This window comes from Bos javanicus, chromosome 7, assembly GCF_032452875.1.
Source record: "Bos javanicus breed banteng chromosome 7, ARS-OSU_banteng_1.0, whole genome shotgun sequence".
Lineage (NCBI taxonomy): Eukaryota > Metazoa > Chordata > Mammalia > Artiodactyla > Bovidae > Bos > Bos javanicus.
Window position 1 is genome coordinate 38018361 of NC_083874.1, and position 23797 is coordinate 38042157.

Here is a 23797-nt window from a genome sequence, read left to right on the forward strand (position 1 = left end):
AACATTCAACATGTTAGACCACGGAGAGGTATGCAGATTCTATTATACTTAGACCACAGAGAGCTGTGCAGATTCTATCATATTTAGAGTTTAGAAAGGCAAGATCAGGGGTGGTTATTTCAAGGGCTGTGATGAACAAACAGATTCTCTTGGCCAATATCTCATGCTGTACCCAAACCAAGGCGTCTGGTGTACTCTTTGAGAGATAACCAAAAGCTCCAGGGTGATGCATCAGAGACATATAGGAGAGGAATAGAATCTAGGGATATTTTTCAGCTGTAACTGTCTTTAGGTAAAATTTACACACACCCCCGACAAGAGACTTATTTTGAATGAAAAACAGGCAACTCTAGAACTTATTTCCTCAAGTTTCATAGGAGTTTCAGTATTTGTATACCACGTGAAATTCAAGGTCCATGAGATCACCTTGATCTTTGGCCTGCCTAATATAAAATGGACGGCCTAAAACAAAGAGTAAGTTTGAAACATTAAAAGATGAAAGATTTTTTTCCATCCCCTTGTCCTGAGGTATGTGCAACAAAATAGCATGCCAGCCAACGTAGTAAAGAATGTCAAAAGCACTAGAGACTTAGCTAAATAGAAAAAATCAACAACTTAAATACTGAAGAAGAGTTGTCTGTTGCAGTGTACTGTATAGGATTACAAAATTACCATGTAGTTCAAGAAAAGAGTGGCTTTACCTGTATCTTGCCCCATCAGCCCATTGCAATACATGGCATGTCGCTCAATCTTTGTGGGTGGGAAGCGTTGGTCACAGAGTGGGCAGGATACCTGGGCACTAGATGAGAAGATAGAAGTAGATATTTCTTTCTCAGCATCTTTCTTGTTATCAACTTGAAGAACCTAAAGAACATGACAAATAGCAATTGTATTAGCTTTACAAAGTATCTTTTCCCAAAAAGAACTTCAAGAGGCTCCATCCCGTTTTTTAAATTACTTTCAATGATACCAATCATTTTGCCAAATTCTGGACAGTAGATTGGGAGATACACTAACATAGTTAATACTCATTCAGTGTCTGCCTACTGTGTGCTAAGCATTCTGCATGTAATATTGCTCGTTTAAAACTCATGGTAATCTTGTAAAGATTACAACATTCTTTTTACACTTAAGAAAAGTATTATCTAAAACAGTAAAGCAACTTGCCCAAAGTTACAGAACAAAGTGGCAGAGCTGAAATTCAAACCAGAAATTACTGGGCTCCAAAATCTGACAGCATTCCTCTCTATCCCACTGCAAGGTGCTATCCTCATTAAGTCAGTATGCTATGTTTCAATTTGTATTAGCAACAGCATCTTAAAGATAGTTTTTCAATCTCACAAAAGAATTATGAAGGCAGTCAAAAGGTATAAACTCCTAATTGTAAGATTAAGTATTTAGGGTGTAATTTACAATGTAATAATATAATTAACATTGCTGTATGTTATATATTGGAAAGTTGCTAGAGTAAATCCTAAGAGTTCTCATCACAAGGAAAAAAATTTTCTATTTCTTTAATTTTATATCTATATGAGATTACAGGTGTTCACTAAACTTATTGTGATAATCATTTAACTATGCATGTAAGTTAAATCATTATACTGTACTCCTTAAACAGCGCTATGCTGCTGCTGCTAAGTCACTTCAGTCGTGTCCGACTCTGTGAGACCCCATAGACGGCAGCCCACCAGGCTCCTCTGTCCCTGGGATTCTCCAGGCAAGAATACTGGAGTGGGTTTCCATTTCCTTCTTCAATGCATGCATGCATGCTAAGTCATTTCAGTCGTGTCTGACTCTGTGCAACCCTATGGACAGCAGCCCACCAGGCTCCTCTGTCCACAGATCCTCAAGGCAAGAATACTGGAGTGGGTTGCCATTTCCTTCTCCAAAACGGAGCTATATACTAATCATATCTCAATGAAACTGAAAGAAAAAAAAAAGAATTAATTCCACAAACACACAAAAAGAACTGTGATCATTGTAAGTAACTTCGGACATCAGACGTGAGGGGAAAAAAAAAAGAGCTCAAGCAACACAACTAAAATTTAAATTAAGAATCTAGGCCTCAGCTTATACCATTAAGACAAACCATCTCTTATGTTTTATTTGTTTCTTTTGCGTTGAAAGAGGAAACACAACTAAGACCCAAACATTTAAGGCCTGAAGGCAATCATTAAAACAATTCTGACAAAGCCATTCTTACTCCCTTTTCAATGTTTTGTAGTCATCATTTTTCCTACAGTTCCCAGTATCTCTCAGAGACAGTTTTATTTTACCTTTACAGGTCAGAGCCAAGAACTCTGCAGTGATTAATTCAACAGTATGCGTGAGCACTGCAGCACTACTGCCTAACACTTGCTTCAAAGGACAGCATGTCCTATCCAATCAATGTGAAACTATCCTGCATAGACACTGCTTCCATTTAAAAGCAAGGAGCAACTAGGCCATCATTATGCTTTACTATAGGAAACAAAATAAACCCTTTTCTGATACAAGAACAAAATGAGATCAAAACTGCAGTGGATAGATAATTTGAGCTCTGAGAAAACTGGGTGTTTTTTGTTTTTTTTTTTTCCTTTTTAGTCTCTTAAGTTTAGGCCACCCCTAAAATTTACCACCCGTGAATGTAACCCAGCAGAGAGGGAAACAGGCCATCTAAATAAATACCAAGTAAAACAATTTCTACAACTTTCAGAAAATGTTGTTTTCAACACATACCTGCTTTTTACTTAGAAAGTTGGCAGGGAGGGGGGGAAGGTGGGGGAGGGGGAGAAGAAAGATAAGAAAGGAACCAAGAGTGGTTGAGTTCCTGTACTATGCCAGGCTTGACCAACCATTTTCCATATCCATACCTCACAACAACCTAATTGTCAGAAGTATCACTCACTCCAGTATTATACAAGAGGAAATTAAGGCTTGAAAAGGCAAAGTAATCTGCTGATCACAAAATGACTAAGTGGACAATGTGGACTCAAACCCAGGCCTATGGTAACATCCAAACTCTCAGTATTTCACCATAGTATGACAAAAACAAAAAGCACTCCCCACCCACTTTGTTTCTGGAAGCTGACTCTGCCAGGTATTGGGAGACACTCTGGTTCTAAAATTATTCTTCTCTAGGATGTGGGGTAAGTCAAGTGGGTCTAAAAGTGCTGCTGCTGCTGCTGCTGCTAAGTTGCTTCAGTCGTGTCCGACTCTGTGCGACCCCAGAGATGGCAGCCCACCAGGCTCCCCCGTCCCTGGGATTCTCCAGGCAAGAACACTGGAGTGGGTTGCCATTTTCTTTTCCAGTGCATGAAAGTGAAAAGTGAAAGTGAAGTTGCTCAGTTGTGTCCGACTCTTAGCGACCCCATGGACTCCAGCCTACCAGGCTCCTCCGCCCATGGGATTTTCCAGGCAAGAGTACTGGAGTAGGTTCCCACTGCCTTCTCTAAAAGTTCTAGGTGCTTTTTATTCCTATCTTAGTCACTGAGATTCTCACAAACACAGGTTCCTTTGTATAAGGAAAAGTTGTCCTGTAAGTGCAAAGCCATTTGAGCAGAAGGAAGAAAAATCAATATACCCTATAATTTGCAAATAGTCTTGAAAATTAAGTGGCAGTTGAGCAGTTACTTGGCATTCTAAAGTTCACTAAGCACAGAAACTGAAGAAGGAAATGGCAACCCACTCCAGTATTCTTGCCTGGAGAATTCCATGGATAGAAGACCCTGGAGGGCTGCAGTCCATAGAGTCGCAAAGTGTCGGACACAACTAAGCGACTAACACACATACGCATAGAAAAGTTATATGACATGAATGATACTTGTATTCACATCCAGTACTATACTCCTTTGTATTCTATCACCAGCTCTATAAACTACAGAAAAGGTACCTTCAACTATTATTATAGTATTCAAGAGGGAGAAGCTGATCTATTATTGTTTTATTGTGAATACAAGACCACTTCCAATCACATTTATAGGCAATCCAGAAGGTTTCTAAACATTTTTATGTTTACCTAAGTTTTTTCCCAGCACCATTAGAAATGTCTATTTAAATATTAGCTACAATGGAGGAGCCTCAAAAGGAAAAAAAAATACAAGCCAAGAAGCTTTTGTGAGGACTATGCAATCAGGGACTGGGTCTCTGCAGAGCTGCTTCTGCTGCTTTTAAAATACTATATGTGTATTTTCTCAAAACAGGTACTTGTATACCAAATCATGATCTATTAAAGGCTGGCCTGAAAAGAAACTTCATCTCAAGAAATGGATCCAATGAAAATGAGAGTATGTCCTACAGTCACCAACTCCCTTATCCATTCCCCATAAGATTTATACATAGTTTAGGAAAGTGTTTATCGCCCCTTTTATCTTAGACACAGTCTATTTAACACAGTTTACTTAACCAACTGACTAAACTGACTACAGTTGTGCATGTCCACTAATATACAAATATTTTTCAACAGTAAATACTACAGTTCTAAGACTGCAGTTGGCTGTGTTAGGGAGAAAATACAGACACCAAGGGCCCACTACAAGTTGTACACAGGTTTTCAACTGCACGAAAAGTCAGCACCCCTAACCCCCTTGTTGTTTAAGGGTCAGCAGTATCTGAGTCTGAATAAAGCCTACAGTTAACAGACTTCTGAGTACAAATATCTGAGACCCCCACTCAAGCAAGATATTCCAAAAATATTATTTCCAAAACAACCTTACCACTGCAGGAAATCAAATCAAGAGGGACTACAGTTCTGGCAAGGGTATTCTAAATACCTCAAATACTGTCAAGCAATTCTGTGTCATTTGTAAGCTAATATCACTGAGCAGCCACAATGTATTACAAAGCAGTTCCACATGCATACTTCTACTTGTGCCAAATCCCTGCTATGTTTCATATTCTTTATCTAATTTCATCATCAGAGCAACCCAATAAAATAGGCTATTTCTGTCTACATTTTATAAATGAAAAACTAAAATTCAGAAAAGCATTCCTCTCCATTAGGGCATTCCTCTAATGCCCTCCCCTAATGCCCCAGGCATTTTCTAACATTACATTTGTCAGACATTATAATTATCTGTTTGTGTGTCCCTTTGAGGGCAGGAGTTGTTTTTTTTTATTTACCTATATCTCACGACTCCAAAACAGTGACTGGCACACAGTACACAAACTATAATATCTGCCAAATAAATGAACAAAGCAATTAATTTGACCAAGGTGATAGGGTTGGAATTCAAAGTCATGTCTTCTAGTTCCAATACTCAAGCTCCTTGCACAATAAACAAGAAATTTTGGGGTAAATGACCCTATACACAGATTCCAAGGGCAAGAGTCCACACCCTTTGTAATACTATCATTGTACACACAAAATGCCCAGATTCTATCTTTCTAGTGACTTGTAGCTAGTGATTGTGCAATAACTTAAAAACTACAGCATCTCCAACTTCTTTTTTTTTTTTTTGAAAGTACACTTTTATCAGAATATTTTATTTCAAGAGTTAACACTTTTTTCAAAAAGTAAAAATATAGTTACTTCCCTGAGTATAAAGAACTCATCCTCCAATAAAAGACAATTACAAAAGTAAGCAATTAGAGGTACATAATTCTCTGCATTCAGTTATACTCTATTACAAATTTATTCTTTAAAATTGCATGTATTTTGGGACTTCAATGTTTCAAAACAAAACAAAAACCAACAAACAAAAATAAAACCATAACAGCTTGTTTTGCACTTGTGATGTTAAGGTACGTCTGATCTGTCTTTATCAAATTCCAGAGCAATCTTTAAAGCAGTGCTGTTGAGGCCAACAGACTGCATGTTACATATGATAGAAACAACTATTCCTCTTGGGGGGACCTTGTTATTTAGCGCTTCTGCGTCCAGTTCTTCAGGAAGGACCAGCAGGACACTACTGGCACCCACTGCGCCTCCAGTGTGAGAGGCATAATGCCGCTGCTTCCTGCAAGAACCTTATGTCTGCTTCTTTTCCACCATGCCCCAGGCCATTGCATATTTACCCTCTTTATCCCAAGACATCTCTGTGTTAGGGACTGGTGTCCAAATCATCAGCATTGTTTCCGGTTTAAGATATCCAGGTAAAAGATTTTCATTTGCGTTCTTAAACAGCCCGACTTGGTAACCATACAGCATCGCATTCCCAAATTTCAGAAGGTCACCCACTGTAGACAGAAATCCACCACCAGCCCATTTATAGGAGTTATCCACGTAAGGTGTGTTGACAAGGCGTTTCTTTTTATTGTAAACATAAAATCTTGCTCTATTGTAAATCACTGGCTCATTTTCCTCCTGCACAGTTGTCAGCATGTCCAAGTCATGGAATATTTTCTGCATATAGTCCAAATATTTATATCCTGAAGCTCTTTCTACTATGGCTGCCAGTAGGGTATAGCCAAAAGTTGAATACAAAAACTGACTACCAGGTTTGAAGAACAAAGGGTCATTTTTAAATAATCTTAGAGATTCAATTGAATTTTCAAATTTTTCTTTCAAATATAATTCACCTTGTTCAAAATCATTCTTTTTCTTGCAAGGTTTTGAATTTCGGCCTTTGGTTTCATTATCTTGCTCTACCTTAGCTTTAGCAAAGTCATTCTTTTCGTTACTTTTGCCTCCTTTTTCTTTTAACTCTTTTTCTTGGTCAGATTCCATCATCCCTTTCATCATCTTTAAGGCTTTATAAGCTTTCTCTTCTTTCACCTTTTTCATGTCCTTTTCATAATGACGAATTCCTCTTAAATGGGAAATCAATAATCTTGTTGTGACAGACACCTTTTCACCTTCATATTCTTTTTCGGGGAATTCAGGAACATAATGTTGTACTGGAATATCAAGATCCAGTTTCCCTGCTTCCCACAGTTTGGCAATAGCAACCATGGTGAGGCTTTTGCTGATACTGGCAATTCTCATAACTGTCTCTGGCTTGCATGGTACACGGTTCTCAATGTCAGCATAACCTAAACCTTCTGACCAGACTTCTTTTCCATCTACAGAGACTCCAACTACGATGTCCGGTGCGCCCACCTCATCCTTGATCCTGTGCAGGAGGTCGCGGCTGCTGTCGATGGCTCTGGCGAAGTGCCTGGCTTGCGGCGGCGCCGGGGTCTGCGGAGACCACGTGGCGAGGGGCTGTTCCTGTGCCTGCAGCGGCTCGGCCTGAGGCAGCGCCTCAGGGTCGGGGGCCGCGGCAGGTGGCGCGGGGGATGCGCCCCTCAGCCCGCCGGCCAGCTTAACCCCAAGTGCCAGCCCCAGCCCCAGTCCGAGGCCCCCGACCCACCCGGGGCCGAGGGGCGGCAGCCCAGCGCGCTGATGAGCCGCACGCCACCCACAGCCCCAGGCGCAGCCCGCGGTGGTCGCGGCTCTGGCCATCACGGTTGACAGAAGCCCGTACATGGTGTCTCTGGTGAGCCGGCGGCTTCAGAGATCCCACAGGCCGGGCTGGCGGCTGAGGCTCTCCAACTTCTTTTAATGTTAACTTCTAAGACTATTTAGAGCATCCACAGATATTAGCAGACAGCAACACCAAAAAGAGGACATTAGATGTGAAAAAGACCATACAATTCCATCCACTTGATGTGTAGTGCTGCAGACATACCTAACTTTTAAATAGGGTTCTTGGTCTTCGCCCAAAGACTTGTTTCCTCCACAGTCATGGATGCTTAAGAAATCAGCCTTGATTAGCTAAAGGCTTGCAGAGCTTCTTCTGCATGTTAAGATAACTATGTTAACAACACTCTGTTCCCCCATCCCTATTGAGAAGGTTATAGTTTCTCCCTAGGAAAAGAACCTGAGGCCATTTTGACACTATGTAGCAGGATCCAACTTCAGCAGCTGTTAGGCAGGGAGCTCCTCACCAAAAGGTGTTAGGAAACTAACACTACAGGCATGAGGGAATCTCGGTCTATCAGTTGTGACAGATCAGGTTCCAGGGAACCAAAAGTGTGCACAAGTCATGAAAGCAGGATTTCCAGTCAGTTACCTGCAGTACAGAAACTAGGAAGGGGATCTATTAATAACTTCTAAGGCAAAAATTGTTTTCCAAAAAATGTAGAGTATAAAAAGGAATAAGAGAATGAAGCTCAGAATAAGAGAATTGCTCACAATAAAACGTATGCACATGTGTAACCAAAAAATTTATTTTCATGAAAAACTAGTTTAAGTCTCAGGCTATTTTTCACAACAGATTTTAAAGGTCTGAATTTTTTAAAAGAGTTATTGATATTTAAAATTGTTTTGTCAGATTCAACATGAAAAAATATGCACTGAATCTTAATCAGGCGTATGAACTTGTATCAATAGCCTTATGGTTAATGTCAGATATGTGAACTTAAGAAAGGTACTAGTATAAATACAAATTGACTTATTTTATCATGCTGCTATCCAGATTTTGCATTTCTGATCACATCTCAAAATTAGGGCTGAAAGTTCAGTCAGTTCAGTCGCTCAGTTGTGTCCAACTCTTTGCAACCCCATGAATTGCAGCACGCCAAGCCTCCCTGGCTGAAAGTTAGGTCATAATATAAAGGTGGCAACTTTTTCCAAGACTGTTCATCTCTGTTACTTACATAATGGAAAATGCTCCAGGTCTTTGAAGACAAATCTATGTTCAAATTCTGATACTATCATTATTAGCAGTTTGAATTTGAGCAAATTACTATGAAATGGAGTATTTCCTGTCACATCAATAAACAAGAATGTCATAGCCATCCGGGATTCTGGCCCTCCAAATGTAAATTTATGAGCCCAGGAAGAACAATGCCTGCTATCAGGAGCTCATCCCATGGTGAGCACTGGCCCCAGACAGCTAAGATGCATATGAAAGGAATGATTTCAGTAAGCCCAGACTCTTGCATCTTCCCACACTAAGAAAAGCATTATTAAATTCCTTAACTTGAGACATTTGGTTTTCCTTAATTAACAATAATCTTTTGATGTTTAGATTACCTGCTCCTTGTTAAGAGCTTCTATATAACCTGACTCCTCCCCTCTAAAAATTCCCACCAAATAAAACATAACTCTCAGCTTCTAGGTTGTGACTATTTTTTAAGTCAACATTACTCAAACATCCTAAATCTCCATTTTCCCATCTGTACTAGACATAATAAAGCATATTAAAATACTGAAGAAATGGAACTACTGTTATATTTAGAAATAGTGCTGAACTCACTTTTAAGAATCTAAGATAAAAACCTAACCCACTGTCACTTAAATCTCTTCATCCAAGGTCAACACTGCATCAGAGACAGGACGACCAGTAGAAAGAAAACACTGAGAAAAATTAAAAGTAATATTCACCTCCTTATCTGCCATTATTCTTACTTCATCCAGGGTCTCTCTGCCATCTGGAAAGCCTTCTTTTTCAAGGTCAAAAGTTTCAGGAGAACTTAGCTGTGTCTCTGCAATTTAAAAAATCAAAACTTCATTAATTTTCATTTTGTATTTTCATAGTTAAAAGAAAACACTTATTTCCTTAAGCTTAGAGTATGATAATACTGCAGTGGCAATATAAATCAAGCTTGTTTCTTCTTAAAACTTTACTGAGGGCTTCCCTGGTGGCTCAGTGGTAAAGAATCCAGATGCTAAAGCAGTAGACATGGGTTGGATCCCTGGTCTGGGAAGATTCCACACACCACGGAACAACTAAGTCCAGATGCCACAAGTATAGAGCCTGTGCTCTAGACCCCGGGAGCTGCAACTACTGAGCCCACATGCCACAGCTGCTGAAGCCCTGCACTCTATAGATCCTGTGCTCCACAACAAGAGCAGCCAGAGCAATGAGAAACCCACACAACTAGAGAGTAGCCCCCACTCACCACAATACAGAAAAAGCCCACACAGCAACGAAAACTCAGCACAGTCAAAACTAAATAAATTAGAAAAAAATTTTAACAGTGGTCTCCATTTTTAAAAAAAGAACTTTACTGAGGCATAATTTATATACAACAGAATTCACCAATTTTCAGTATATAGTAAGTTTTGACAAATGCATACAATGTATACATGGTATCTTTATATCACATAACCACAATCAAGATATAAAATATTTCAAGCACCCTCAAAAGTTCTTATGTACCCCTTTGCAGTCAATCCCCCTCCCACTTGGCTCCTTGCAATGATCAATCTATTTTATGTTCCTACAGTTTTGCCTTTTCTAGAAAGTCATATAAATGAAATAACACGGTGTGTCATGTTCTGTGTCTGATTTCTTTCTTTTAGCATGTGTTTGAGAAGCATTCATGTTGTTACATATATCAGTAGTTCATTCCTTTTTACTGCCTAATAGTATTCCACTGTATGGCTATAACACAATTTGTTTATTCATTCATCTGTTAATCCATTTGTCTTCTTTTCCAGCACAGTTCTGGCTTTAAAGTATATTTACACATTTAAAAAAAAAAAATTGCCAATGCTAATTATGAGGCTAAAGGGATGATTAGAGAAGATATAAAAACTGGGAGCAGAAATACAAATACACTCTCAAAGATATGCCTTTCTTTAATTATTCTTTAAGCAGCATCTATTAATTCAACATTAATGCAATACATATTTATGAAAGAAGTTCCAGGCACTGTATAGGCTACTAGCAATAAGAAGTATTGGGTTGGCCAAAAGCTTTCTCTTTTTTTCCATACAATGGCTCTAATAGCACTTGGTTGTCTTTAACTTCATTTGAAACAATTTTATTAGATTGTATTGTGACAGCTGTTATATCAGCATGCATTTTTTAAAAAACCTATCAAAACTGGTGGATTTTGTGTAGCCATTTTAGTACTGTAGATGGAAAGAAAAAAACAACATTATCGGCATATCATGCTTTATCACTTCAAGAAAGGTAAAAATGCACCTGAAACAAAAAAAGATTTGTGCAGAATATGGTGAAGGTGCTGTGACTGATCGAATGTGTCAAAAGCGGTTTGCAAAATTTTGTGCAGAAGATTTCTCGCTGGACAATGCTCCACAGTCAGGTCAACCAGTTAAAGTTGACAACAATCAAATCAAGACATTAACTGAGAATAATCAACATTAACCACACAGGAGAAAGCCGATATACTCAAAATATCCAAATCAAGTGTTGAAAAAAATTTGCACCAGTTTGGTTATGTTAATAGCTTTGATGTTTGGGTGCCACATAAATTAAGCAGAAAAAGCATTCTTGACCATACTTCCATATGCAATTCTCTACTTAAATGCAACAAAAACATTCTGTTTTTTAAAGCAAGTTGTGACAGGCAGTGAAAAGTGCATACTGTACAATGATGTGGAATGGAAGAGATCATAGGGCAAGTGAGAAGAACCATCACCAACCACACCAAAGGCTGATCATCCAATGAAGGTGATGCTGTATATATAATGGGATTGGAAGGGAGCCCTCTTTTATAAGGTCCTTCTGGAAAGCTAAATGATTAATTCCAACAAGTACTACTCCCAATTAGACCAACTGAAAGCAGCACTCAATGAAAAGGATCCAGAATTAGTCAAAAGAAAATACATAATCTTCCATCAAGATAATGCATGATGCATGTTTCTTTGATGACCAGGCAAAACCTGCTATATCCTGGCTAGGAAGTTCATTCTGCTGTATTTGCCAAAAGCTGTATCTTCAGATGTACGTTTATTTTGGTCTCTACAAAATTCTCTTAATGGAAAAAATTTCTTTTCTCTGGAAGACTGTAAAAGGCACCTGGAGCAGTTCTTTGCTAAAAAATAAAATAATAAGTTTTGGGAAAATGGAATTATGAAGTTGCCTGGAAAATGGCAGAAGGTAGTGGAACGAAACAATGAATACACTGTTCTATAAAGTTCTTGGTGAAAATAAAAAATGTGTCTTTTATTTTTACTTTTAAAACTGAAGGAACTTTTTGGCCAAGCCAGTAAGATGGGGACCCCTCACGCTCTGGTTCAAGGATCTGCAACTAGTTCATGGGTCAAATAGAGCCAGTTGCCTGTTTTTGAAAATAAAGTTTTAATGGCACACAGCCACATTCATTCTTCTTTATACTGTTTGAATGCTTTCAAGTTAAAATAGCAGAGTAATTTCAAGTACTTTGTATGGCCCACAAAGCCTAAAATATTTATTATCTAGTCTTTTTATATTCGGTTGGTGCAAAAGTAATTTTGGTTTTGTACTGTTGAAATTTGCTGTTTGTTATTAGAATACATTCTTAAATAAATGCAGCTATGTTATACATCATGGTATTGGAGAAGACTCTTGAGAGTCCCTTGGACTGCAAGGAGATCCAACCAGTCCATTCTGAAGGAAATCAGTCCTGTTCACTGGAAGGACTGATGCTGAAGCTGAAACTCCAACACTTTGGCCACCTCATGCGAAGAGCTGACTCATTGGAAAAGACCCTGATGCTGGGAGAGACTGGGGGCAGGAGGAGAAGGGGACGACAGAGGATGAGATGGCTGGATGGCATCACTGACTCAATGGACATTAGTTTGGTAAACTCCCGGAGTTGGTGATGGACAGGGAGGCCTGGCGTGCTGCAATTCATGGGGTCACAAAGACTTGGACACAACTGAGCGACTGAACTGAATGTGCATTTCTCATTTTATGTTTTTTTGCTAATGACTTATTACTTGCTGTTTATTTTGTATTTATTTTAGACTAGGGAAATGATGTTAGACAAAAAGCAAATTTGAGCAATTTTCTTATTCAAGTTCAAAATGGGTAGTAAAGCAGCAGAGACAACTTGCAACATCAGCAACACATTTGGCCCAGGAACTGCTAATGAACGTAGAGTGCAGTGGCTGTTCAAGAAGATTTGCAAAGAAGACAAGAGCCTTGAAGACAAGCATAGTGGCCAGCCAACAGAAGGTGACCATGACCAACTGAGAGCAATCACTGAAGCCCATCCTCTTTCAACTCCACGAGAAGTTGCCAAAGAAAATGTCGACCGTTCTATGATCAATTGGCATTTGAAGCAAATTGGAAAGGTGAAAAAGCTCAGAAAGTGGGTGCCTCTTGAGCTGACCACAAGTCAAAACAATCGTCATTTTGAAGTGTCATCTTCTCTTATTCTATGTAACAAAAATGAACCATTTTTTAGATCAGCTTGTGACATGTGACCAAAAGTGGATTTTATATGACAACTGGAGACAACCAGCTCAGAGGCTGGACCGAGAAGATCCAAAGCATTTCCCTAAGTCAAACCTGCACCAATAAAGGTCATGGTCACTGGTGGTCTGCTGCCTGTCTGATTCACTACAACTTTCTGAATCCCAGCCAAACCATTACATCTGAGAAGTATGCTCAGCATATCAATGAGATGCACCAAAAACAGCAATGCCCACAGCCAGCATTGGTCAAAAGAAAGGGCTTTTTTTCTGTACAACACCCAATTGCACATTGTACAACCAATGCTTCAAAAGTTGAACAAATTGGGGTACAAAGTTTCCCCTCATCTATATTCACCTGATTTTTTTTTTTCGCCAATGACTACGACTTCTTCAACCATCTCGATACCTTTTTACAGGGAAAGTGCTTTCACAACCAGCAGGAGGCAGAAAACGCTAAGAGTTCATCGAATCCCAAAACACAGATTTTTATGCTACAGGAATAAACAAACTTATTTCTAGTTGGCAAAATGTGTTGATTGTAACAGTTCCTATTTTGATTAATAAAGATGTGTTTGAGCCTAGTGATAATGATTTAAAATTCACAGTCTGAAACCACAATTACATTTGTACCAACTTAATAGAAAAAGTTTGTCAACCTCTGGTCTAGACATCTATCACTTGATATAAGAACAGAAACAATATTTCAAAAGATGACAGTAAGTCCAGAAAGGAAACTTATCAGAGGAACACAATCCAATAAGTTTTCTGTTATCTACACTATACACACTATACATCTAACTGGTATTTCTGTGCTTCACAAATACAATAAGTGGCCAATGCTGGGCTAATAGTATACTTAAAAGGTACTGAGGTAGTTTCTCAATCATCAAAGAATGATTATATACATTTCTAGTGTTAATCATATTTTAATACATCATAACTTTTTGGAAACTGGTTACACACACAGATTTCACCACCTTGTTGGAAAAAGACTTATAGTATATAAACTTCAAAATCTTCTCTATCAAGCTTTCCTGAGAGATATTTTCAAAAATGACATTTAATCTGTTAGAAAATAAAAGAGCTGCTCACTGCTTGCACTACTGTAACAATAAAAGTCCTTCATTAAGCTTTCTGTAAATGGCTGAAACATTTAACTATGTATTCAATGAGGGTGACAAATTAAGAGGACATTAGCTTCATAGAAATAAATAATGTTAGCATCATGCACAATGTGGGCATGATGTTCTAATCCTGCTTCTTCACTAACATGACGTTATAATTTGAGTATCAGACCCCAGGAACTGTAAGCAATATGAGACAAAACAAAATAGGTAAGATGGACTACTATACTCAATCTGTGTTTCACTCATTTAGGACAAATTTTTATACATAGCTTCTAAATTATATATCTTATTTTTATTGAAGTATAGTTGATTTGTGCGACCCCATAGACGGCAGCCCACCAGGCTCCCATCCCTGGGATTCTCCAGGCAACAATACTGGAGTGGGTGCCATTTTCTTCTCCAGTGCATGAAAGTGAAAAGTGAAAGTGAAGTCGCTCAGTTGTGTCTGACTCTTTGCGACCCCATAGACTGCAGCCCACCAGGCTCCTCCGTCCATGGGATTTCCCAGGCAAGAGTACTGGAGTGCGGTGCCATTGCCTTCTCCTATACATAATATACATGTCTTTTTACATTCTTTTCCATTATGGTTTATCACAGGAAATGAAATATAGTTCTATGTGCTATACAGAAGAACCTTATTGTTTATCCATTCTGTATATAACAGTTTGCATTTGTTAACCCAAGACTCCTACTCTTCCTTCTCCCACTCCCTCTTGGCAACCAAAAGTTTGTTCTCTAGGTCTGTGAGTCTGTTTCTATTTCATAGGTAGGTTTATTTGTGTCATATTTTAGATCCACATATAAGTGATACCATACAGTATTTATCTTTCTTTCTAACTCAGACATCACTTACTATGATAATCTCTACTTTCATCTGTGTTGCTGCAAATGGCATTATGTCATTCTTTTTTTTGTGGCTGAGTAATATTCCATTGTGTGTATGTGTGTGCATGTATGTATACACATATACACCACATCTTCTTTCTCTATTCATCTGCTGATAGACATTTAGGGTGCTTCCATGTCTTGGCTATTGCAAACAGTGCTGCTATGAACAGTGCTGTGTTTTTTTTTAATTATATCAATAATTTTGTCTGAATATATGCCCAGGAATGGGACTGCTGAATCATATGGTAATTATTAGTTTTTTGAGGAAACTCCATACTGTTTTCCATTATGGTTGTACTAACTTACATTCCCACCAACAGTGTAGGAGGGTTCCCTTTTCTCTGAACCCTCTCCGGCATTTTGTTATTTGTAGACTTTTTAATGATGGCCATTCTGACCAGTGTGAGGTCAATGGTACCTCACTGCAGTTTTGATTTGCATTTCTCTAATAATTAGCAATGTTGAGTATGTTTTCATGTGCCTGTTGGCCATCTGTATTTCATCTTTGGAAAAATGTCTATTTAGGTCTCCTGCCCATTTTTTGATTAGGTTGTTTGTTTTTTGTTGTTGAGGTATATGAACTATTTGTCTATTTTGGAAATTAAATCCTTGTCAGTTGTATCATTTGCAAATATTTTCTCCCACTCAATTGGTTATCTTTTGCTTTGTTTATGGTTTTCTTTACTATGTTAGAGCTTGTAAGTTTTATTAGGTCCCATTTGTTTATTTTTGTTTTTATTTCTATTGCCTTGGAGGGCTGACCTAAGAAAGCATTAATATATTTTATATCAGAGAATACTTTGCCTATGATCTCTTCTAGGAGTTTTATGGTGTCTTACGTTTTAAGTCTTTAAGTCACTAAATTAGAGAGACTCAGGAGTCTAGCTCCATGGAGAAGTAGTTATACTTTCTTAGCAAAAAGAACAATAATGTTAGGGAAACCTTTTACCTAACTCATTTAGAAGTGGCTTATATCAACAAACAGTTGGAGTTAATTAGCAGGTTAATGACAGCAAATCATGATCACAAAAGTTATATAACCACAGTGATGAAGGGCTTGCTTTTTCCTCATTAACTTTCCTCTCATTAGGGATTTCAATATTATTGTATTTGCAGGTTCCTCTTGCAAGATCCCAGGGTGATGTCACATGCCATCATCCTTAACTTACTGCGTCCCTCTGGATGACATAGGTCAACAGGCCTACATGGAGAGGGAGTAATGCTATTTTTCCACAAAAATGACACCATATTCCTGAGAGCTTCTGCCAAAATCATGGCACTTGGTAGTGCCATCATTAGACAATAATCCACATAAACTTCAAATAATAAAGAAACCACTTTCAACAAAAATGACACAGTTAAACTTTAAAAATAAGTAAAGAAAGACTTTTACAATATGCTGCCAAATGTTTAAACTTTGGCAGGACTTTCCTAGACTAATGTGTAAATTAAGTATGAGTCTCTGTGGGAAAAAACTTGAAAGGAACCAAAAAGAAAACTACGAGTCTCTCTGACACTAACAGGTTATATGCAACCTCAGGAAAAACTAAATATGACTTAAGGTAACATTTGTCCAATTCTCGCTGTCCAAAGAGTTTAAACGTTAGGAGGAAGTTACTCACGTGAATGAGGCTACTGATAATGTATATATTAGCCCTCATTTTTAAGAAAAGCCAAATATACAATATATATATATATATATATATATTTAAGCTAAAACAAATTCCTTAGAAAGTAGTGATTCATATCACAAAATAATTCTTCACATAATACAATGATTCAACTGAAGAGTTCACTTAGATAATGGATATCTTAGTTCATTTTAAATTATTTTGTATATCAAAACCTTTTCATATGCAACTTTCAATTAACATCTTCTCAAACCTTAAACAAAGTACATGTGTATTTTCATCATTATTATTAACAAAAGCAAAGTATACTTAACCAGGTTAAGTATCTATTTGGAGATTAAAAATAAGTCAATGACAGAACTGTGCACAAAATTCAATTTCTGAACTCCCTATGCAATGGACTCCATGAATGGCAATGTAAAACTAACCAGTAAAAGCCTCAGTGAGAAAAACTGCTTAATGACATGCAAATTTGAGGACAACCCACTTTGAAAAGCCATAAACCAAACCAAAGTCCTCTTGGCTCTGAATGTAGAGTTAAACGCTCCAAAGGCTTTGCTGCCATCTCTGATGACACCAGTAAGTAAACAAGCAGACAAAAGAGCCATGTTAATTTCAAACTATCTCTAAGAAGAGAAAATGTGAGATGCAGAGCCAATGTCCATCAAAATAAGTGTATGTATATATATATGTGTTGTATGAACACATACACACATCAATCACACATAAACCTCCTAAGAGTGGGTTGGAAAAGTCAGAAAAATTAATAGACACAAAAAAGTAGGGACCAGAAACTAGTAAAAACACAGTGGGGTACTTACCAGGACACACAGTGATTTCCTCCACAGAACTCTTTGGCATAAAGGCTGAACTTCTCTTACTGGTCAAAGCAGCAATGCTGAAAAAAGAATCAAACCCCAAGTGAATTCCCAGTAAAATAAATCAGAACACAGGACCAAAAGCAATGGTTAGTCTTTCACAAAGCCACAGGTAATCTGATACCTGCTGTCCAATACCACAAAAGCACAACAGGGAAGCAAGGAATCAGCAGTGAAAACCCCACATCCAAAATAGGGAAAATAAATATGCTTACAACTTTGGTTTCAGTGAAATCACTGAATGAAAAGAATCCCCTTTTGGAGTCTTCACAAAGGAAGGTTGAAGGGTAAGGACTCTCCATGGAACCACAGAAGACCAAAAAAAAAAGTCTACTCCAATATAAGGATGTCAAAAGTGTTTTACAGTCTCCATCTCAGCGTTCTGAAAGCTAGAGTTTTGTAAACTCATAAGAGAAGATATGAAGATTCTTCTGACACAATAGCTTTTCCCTCACCTTGCAGTTAAATTTCCTATTTATCTCAAGATGTGGCTCTACATGCAACAAAAACAAGATACAATTCCAAACTGCCTACAGCAAAAATCTGTCCAACCAAGTTGAGTATCTCTTCTGAGGAAAACATAATTATAAAAGTCTACCCTCTTCCAATATTTCGGTTTAGTCTGACTGCTCATGGAGTGCAATCTCTTCCTGACATAGGAGCACATGGCTAAGAGATCTGAGCATCTGAGCTAGCCCCCTTATGCTTCACAGAGCTTTACAATTAGTTTAATCAAGTATGCAAGAGAATGCTTAAAAAAACAAATCCTCACAACAACCAAGAACCACAGAGAAGAGAGAATAACCACCGCTGATTCATGATAAATAACTAAATCCTGATAAGAAACCACAAGTGATTACTCCCTCTAAATAAAACATCTCAGAGCATTTGTTATAAACCTAAGCCAGATACAGTTTATTCTGTATGTAATATTAGAGCTCTATTCAAAGGGTCCATCACAAAACAATTTGCTGACATTTATTAAATGGGCTAATCAATTTGAAGTCAAACCACATTGCCTGTAATTCCAACTCTCTCCTGGTGACAAAGCGTATAATCATTTATTAAAACCTACATCTGCTCTGCAGAAGGCTCACCACAACAAAGCAGAGAGGCCTGCAGGAAGCAGAAGGCCTACTCCGGTTAAAACCACTTCCAAAACTGTCTTAACAGCAGGAGAATCAAACCAAAGTCACATTCTTTAGCTCAGGAAGAAACACCCAGTACTATCAACTTAACCAAAAGCCTAAGAACATCAACTTAAGTAATAGCAAATGACAGCTGGGCCTCAACTATTGTTTGGGAGATGACAGTCAGTTAACACAAAATTAAATTCTTGAATAATCCCTAAAGGTCAACTAATGATAAAAGAGAAAAGTAACTGGATGTCTGACCTAATTAATGCAGTTTATAACCAATCAACCTTTCAGTTCAGTTCAGTTCAGTTGCTCAGTCGTGTCTGACTCTTTTGCGACCCCATGAACCGCAGCACACCAGGCCTCCCTGTCCATCACCAACTCCCGGAGTCCACCCATGTGCATTGCGTCGGTGATGCCATCCAGCCATCTCATCCTCTGTCGTCCCCTTCTCCTCCTGCCCACAATCTTTCCCAGCATCAGAGTCTTTTCAAATGAGTCAGCTCTCCGCATCAGGTGGCGGAAACTCCAAGTATTGGAGTTTCAGCTTCAACATCAGTCCCTCCAATGAACACCCAGGACTGATCTCCTTTAGGATGGACTGGTTGGATCTCCTTGCAGTCCAAGGGACTCTCAAGAGTCTTCTCCAACACCACAGTTCAAAAGCATCAATTCTTCAGAGCTCAGCTTTCTTTATAGTCCAACTCTCACATCCATACATGACCACTGGAAAAACCATAGCCTTGACTACTGCTTTTGCTAAGTCACTTCAGTTGTGTCCAACTCTGTGCGACCCCACAGACGGCAGCCCAACAGGCTCCTCTGTCCCTGGGATTCTCCAGGCAAGAATACTGGAGTGGGTTGCCATTTCCTTCTCCAATGCAGGAAAGTGAAAAGTGAAAGTGAAGTCGCTCAATCATGCCCGACTTAGCGACCCCATGGAATGCAGCCTACCAGGCTCCTCCATCCATGGGATTTTCCAGGCAAGAGTACTGGAGAGGGATGCCACTGCCTTCTCCGATAGCCTTGACTAGACGAACCTTTGTTGGCAAAGTAATGTCTCTGCTTTTTAATATGCTGTCTAGGTTGGTCATAACTTTCCTTCCAAGGAGCAAGTGTCTTTTAATTTCACGGCTCTAATCACCATCCGCAGTGATTTTGGAGCCCAGAAAAATAAAGTCAGCCGCTGTTTCCCCATCTATTTGCCATGAAGTGATGGGACCAGATGCCATGATCTTAGTTTTCTGAATGTTGAGCTTTAAGCCAACTTTTTCACTCTCCTCTTTCACCTTCATCAAGAGGCTCTTTAGTTCTTCTTCACTTTCTGCCATAAGGGTGGTGTCATCTGCATATCTGAGGTTACTGATATTTCTCCCGGCAATCTTGATTCCAGCTTGTGCTTCCTCCAGCCCAGCATTTCTCATGATGTACTCTGCATATAAGTTAAATAAGCAGGGTGACAATATACAGCCTTGACGTACTCCTTTCCAGATTTGGAACCAGTCTGTTGTTCCATGTCCAGTTCTAACTGTTGCCTCCTGACCTGCATATAGGTTTCTCAAAAGGCAGATCAGGTGGTCTGGTATTCCCATCTCTTTCAGAATTTTCCAGTTTATTGTGATCCACACAGTCAAAGGCTTTGGCATAGTCAATAAAGCAGAAGTAGATGTTTTTCTGGAACTCTCTTGCTTTTTCCATGATCCAACTGATGTTGGCAATTTGATCTCTGGTTCCTCTGCCTTTTCTAAAACCAGCTTGAACATCTGGAAGTTCACGGTTCACATACTGCTGAAGCCTGGCTTGGAGAATTTTGAGCATTACTTTGCTAGCGTGTGAGATGAGTACAACTGTGCGGTAGTTTGAGCATTCTTTCGCATTGCCTTTCTTTGGGATTGGAATAAAAACTGACCTTTTCCAGTCCTGGGGCCACTGCTGAGTTTTCAAAATTTGCTGACATATTGAGTGCAGCACTTTCACAGCATCATCTTTTAGGATTTGAAATAACTCAACTGGAATTCCATCACCTCCACCAGCTTTGTTCGTCATAGTGATGCTTCCTAAGGCCTACCTGACTTCACATTCCAGGATGTCCGGCTCTAGATGAGTGTGAGTGATCACACCTTCATGATTATCTGGGTCGTGAAGATCTTTTTGTACAGTTCTTCTGTGTATTCTTGCCACCTCTTCTTAATATCTTCTGCTTCTGTTAGGTCCATACCATTTCTGTCCTTTATTGAGCCCATCTTTGCATGAAATAAACCTTTACATATTATTAAAGTAGGAAGATTTAAGAAGGTAACCCCATCAATCAATCCATCCATCAAGAATAACTGAGAAGGTAATACAAATACAGCCATTTAAGGAAAAGATGAGATAAAATCATATTAAAAGTGACACTGGACATGGAGTGAGGGTGATACTGATTCTGGGTGGCCTGAATAATATAAAGGCTTCAAAGAGGATGTAAATCTTAAGTCTTTTTAAAAGATGTATATGGTTCAGATATGTGGATAAATAAGCATAAGCATAAGGAACAAAGGGAGAAAGGACAAGGACCGTAAAGAAATCATTACAGAGCCTTGTTATTGGCATAGGAAGCGAGTGTCGTTAAGACAGTAGCAGGATGTGACTGCTTTTCAGGAATAGTGTAGATGGAATTTGTGCCAAGATAGTTGTGTTAGACAAGTAAACCTCTAAGATCTCTTCCACCCTAATTCACTAGGCTTCTATGAGATGCATATTTGAGAACTGGAAGATAACGATTTCTCTTTGGCTGTGTGTATAAAAGAGCTAAAAGGTCCCTGGGAAAGCTGTTCCTATACAGTCTCACTCATGTGGCTATCTTTTCTTCTGGTACTATCAGAGGAGAATTCAGATCCACAATAATATTTATCTTACCTTTGTGAGGCAGGTACAGAAGTTCCTTCTTCAGAAGTTTCTTCAACAAAGAGTCCTTGGGAAGACTGTAAAGAAAGATGTAAAATCCTAAATATATAGGCACAGATGAACTGGTTTTTCTTCCTTTAAAAAGAAATAGTAATTGTTCAACATTAACACTTAGCACATAGTAATAAGAATAAAACATTTTACAAAAGTCAGTGATTTTAAGTAAAAAGAACATATTCTGTGGAATCAGAACACTGTAGAATTTAAATCACAGGTGAATCACCTATTAACTTTTAATCCTGGATAAGTAACATTTCAACCTGTTTCCTCATCTTAAAATAGTATTAAAACCTGCTTCACACTTATTGTGAGAATTAAACAAGATAATATATACAATGCACTGTGTAAAACACAAGGCATATAAATATTAGCGAGTGAAATGAATTATGATTTCAGAAAAGCAATTATGAAGCTTTTGTTGTGGAAGGAAGAAATACAGAGAAAAGTTCAGCTCTCAGTGGAAAGAAGTATCTCTTGGTAGAACCAAGACATAACATAGGCTATCCAAAAGAAAAGGTTATAAAGATTCCTTTTGCTATGAATTTGCCACTATGGTTAATATTTAGCTACAAAAGATATCTTTTAAGAAACACAACAAATAGGGATCGGGTAAGGAAAAACTTATTTTCTTTGACTATTAATAGAGTTGGTGCAAATGTTAACTCGTTAAATGTACGTGCATGGAAAAGTGTGGGAAAAGCAGCTACTGCTGACTTAGGGGTACTTCTGAGGAAGTACCTGGGCTGTGAAGCTTCTTCCAACAGATATAATGCTGAAATTTTCAGGGCCTTCTAACAGAATATAAATAACCTAAACAAGTTAGGCACCTCTCTATCTCTCAAGTAAATGATGAAATATACTAACAAACAAGAACAGCCTAGATGAGTCCTCAGTCAAAGAGAAGATAAAGCTGTACAATGATTGGGAATGTAGTCATCATGAAAAAGGAGGGTTGAACAAAACCGTCCAAAGGACTAAAATACAACAGTAATAAATACTTTATCTATTTGTTTGAACTCAGTGGTGACAAAACAGTTTTGTTCCTGTTATCTAAAAAAAAAAAAAAACACCAAAAGGTAAATACTGACACCTGGTGTCCATTCAATAGAATTTTACTTTATTAGAATGACTAGCCAATCAAGACTCAGGCTTCAGAAACAAATAAGGCACTAACCAACAAGTTATGAGATACTGCCACCTCTACGTTAGGCTAAAGCACATCTCGACCTTTGCCAGTGTAATTTTTTTTTTAATTATTGTTACACCTATTATGTGTCAGGCCTATGCTAATCACTTTACATGTGTTATCCTTTAATCCTCACAAGAACCTTCTGAAGTAGAAGCTATTAAATTATTTTTAAAATGAGGAACGTGAAACTTCAACAGGTTAAATTATCTTCCCAAAATCATGGAGTTGTTCAAAGTGTTCAAAGTTGTTCAAAGCTTGGACCTTTCTGACTCCAAATGATCTTCTTCCTAACCATGTCAATACAGAATCTCAAAACTGTCTTTATTTCAATAAATCATTTTTAATTTCTAAACTTATACCTCAAAGGCAGTGATATAAACACAGAGGCAAAGTAAGGTTCTTCCAGAATATGAAAATAAGACAGCAAAACAAGCAAACAAAATTTGATTAGACTATTCACGGCTAATCAAAATGAACAGAGAAACATGACAGGAATGTAACTTTCACTAAGGAAGCTGTGGCCTAATCAAGACATTGTACTCCGCATGAACAAATATGCTAATGGAAATGGATAGTTTGCAACAAATAAAAAAGAAAAATCCAAAGACCCAGAATCAAGCAGTGGCTTCAAAACCGTGATCTGCAAGTGAAAGCAAATAGACATACACATCATCTGATCACCATAGAAATGTCCTCTGCTGTCAGGCACCAGTAGCTTATTAGGTCTTTCCATAGCCTAGGTAAACTACACCTTAAAATTTCCATTTTCTGATGATTATTTCAGCCTTCCAGATCCTTCATCCTTGAAAAAGGTATGATGGTGTATTTGTATTCTGGTCAATGAAAATGTCTCTCTTCCACAATAAAGTAACAGAGATTTGGTATACATACCAACTTGATACTTGGTTAGTCAAAGTTAGTTCTCACATTCTCACACAACCTAGG

The 23797-nt window shown here is 38.3% G+C and overlaps 2 protein-coding genes across 7 annotated transcripts in view; both read right to left on the reverse strand.

The window, feature by feature from the left end:
* Nucleotides 1-23797, reverse strand: part of UIMC1 (ubiquitin interaction motif containing 1) — a 137846-nt gene that overhangs the window by 41284 nt on the left and 72765 nt on the right. For all 6 annotated transcript variants that reach the window (XM_061423041.1, XM_061423038.1, XM_061423042.1 and 3 more), the window contains 4 exons: nucleotides 21616-21680; nucleotides 17525-17601; nucleotides 9290-9390; nucleotides 702-864 (listed from right to left, as the gene is read on the reverse strand). In XM_061423041.1, coding sequence (XP_061279025.1) covers nucleotides 702-864; nucleotides 9290-9390; nucleotides 17525-17601; nucleotides 21616-21680 — 406 coding nt within the window. The remainder of the gene's footprint in view (nucleotides 1-701; nucleotides 865-9289; nucleotides 9391-17524; nucleotides 17602-21615; nucleotides 21681-23797) is intronic.
* Nucleotides 5443-9274, reverse strand: LOC133251064 (serine beta-lactamase-like protein LACTB, mitochondrial). The gene is given in 1 exon segment (XM_061423044.1): nucleotides 5443-9274. A coding segment is annotated over 1 exon segment (1671 nt). The 5' UTR covers nucleotides 7388-9274; the 3' UTR covers nucleotides 5443-5716.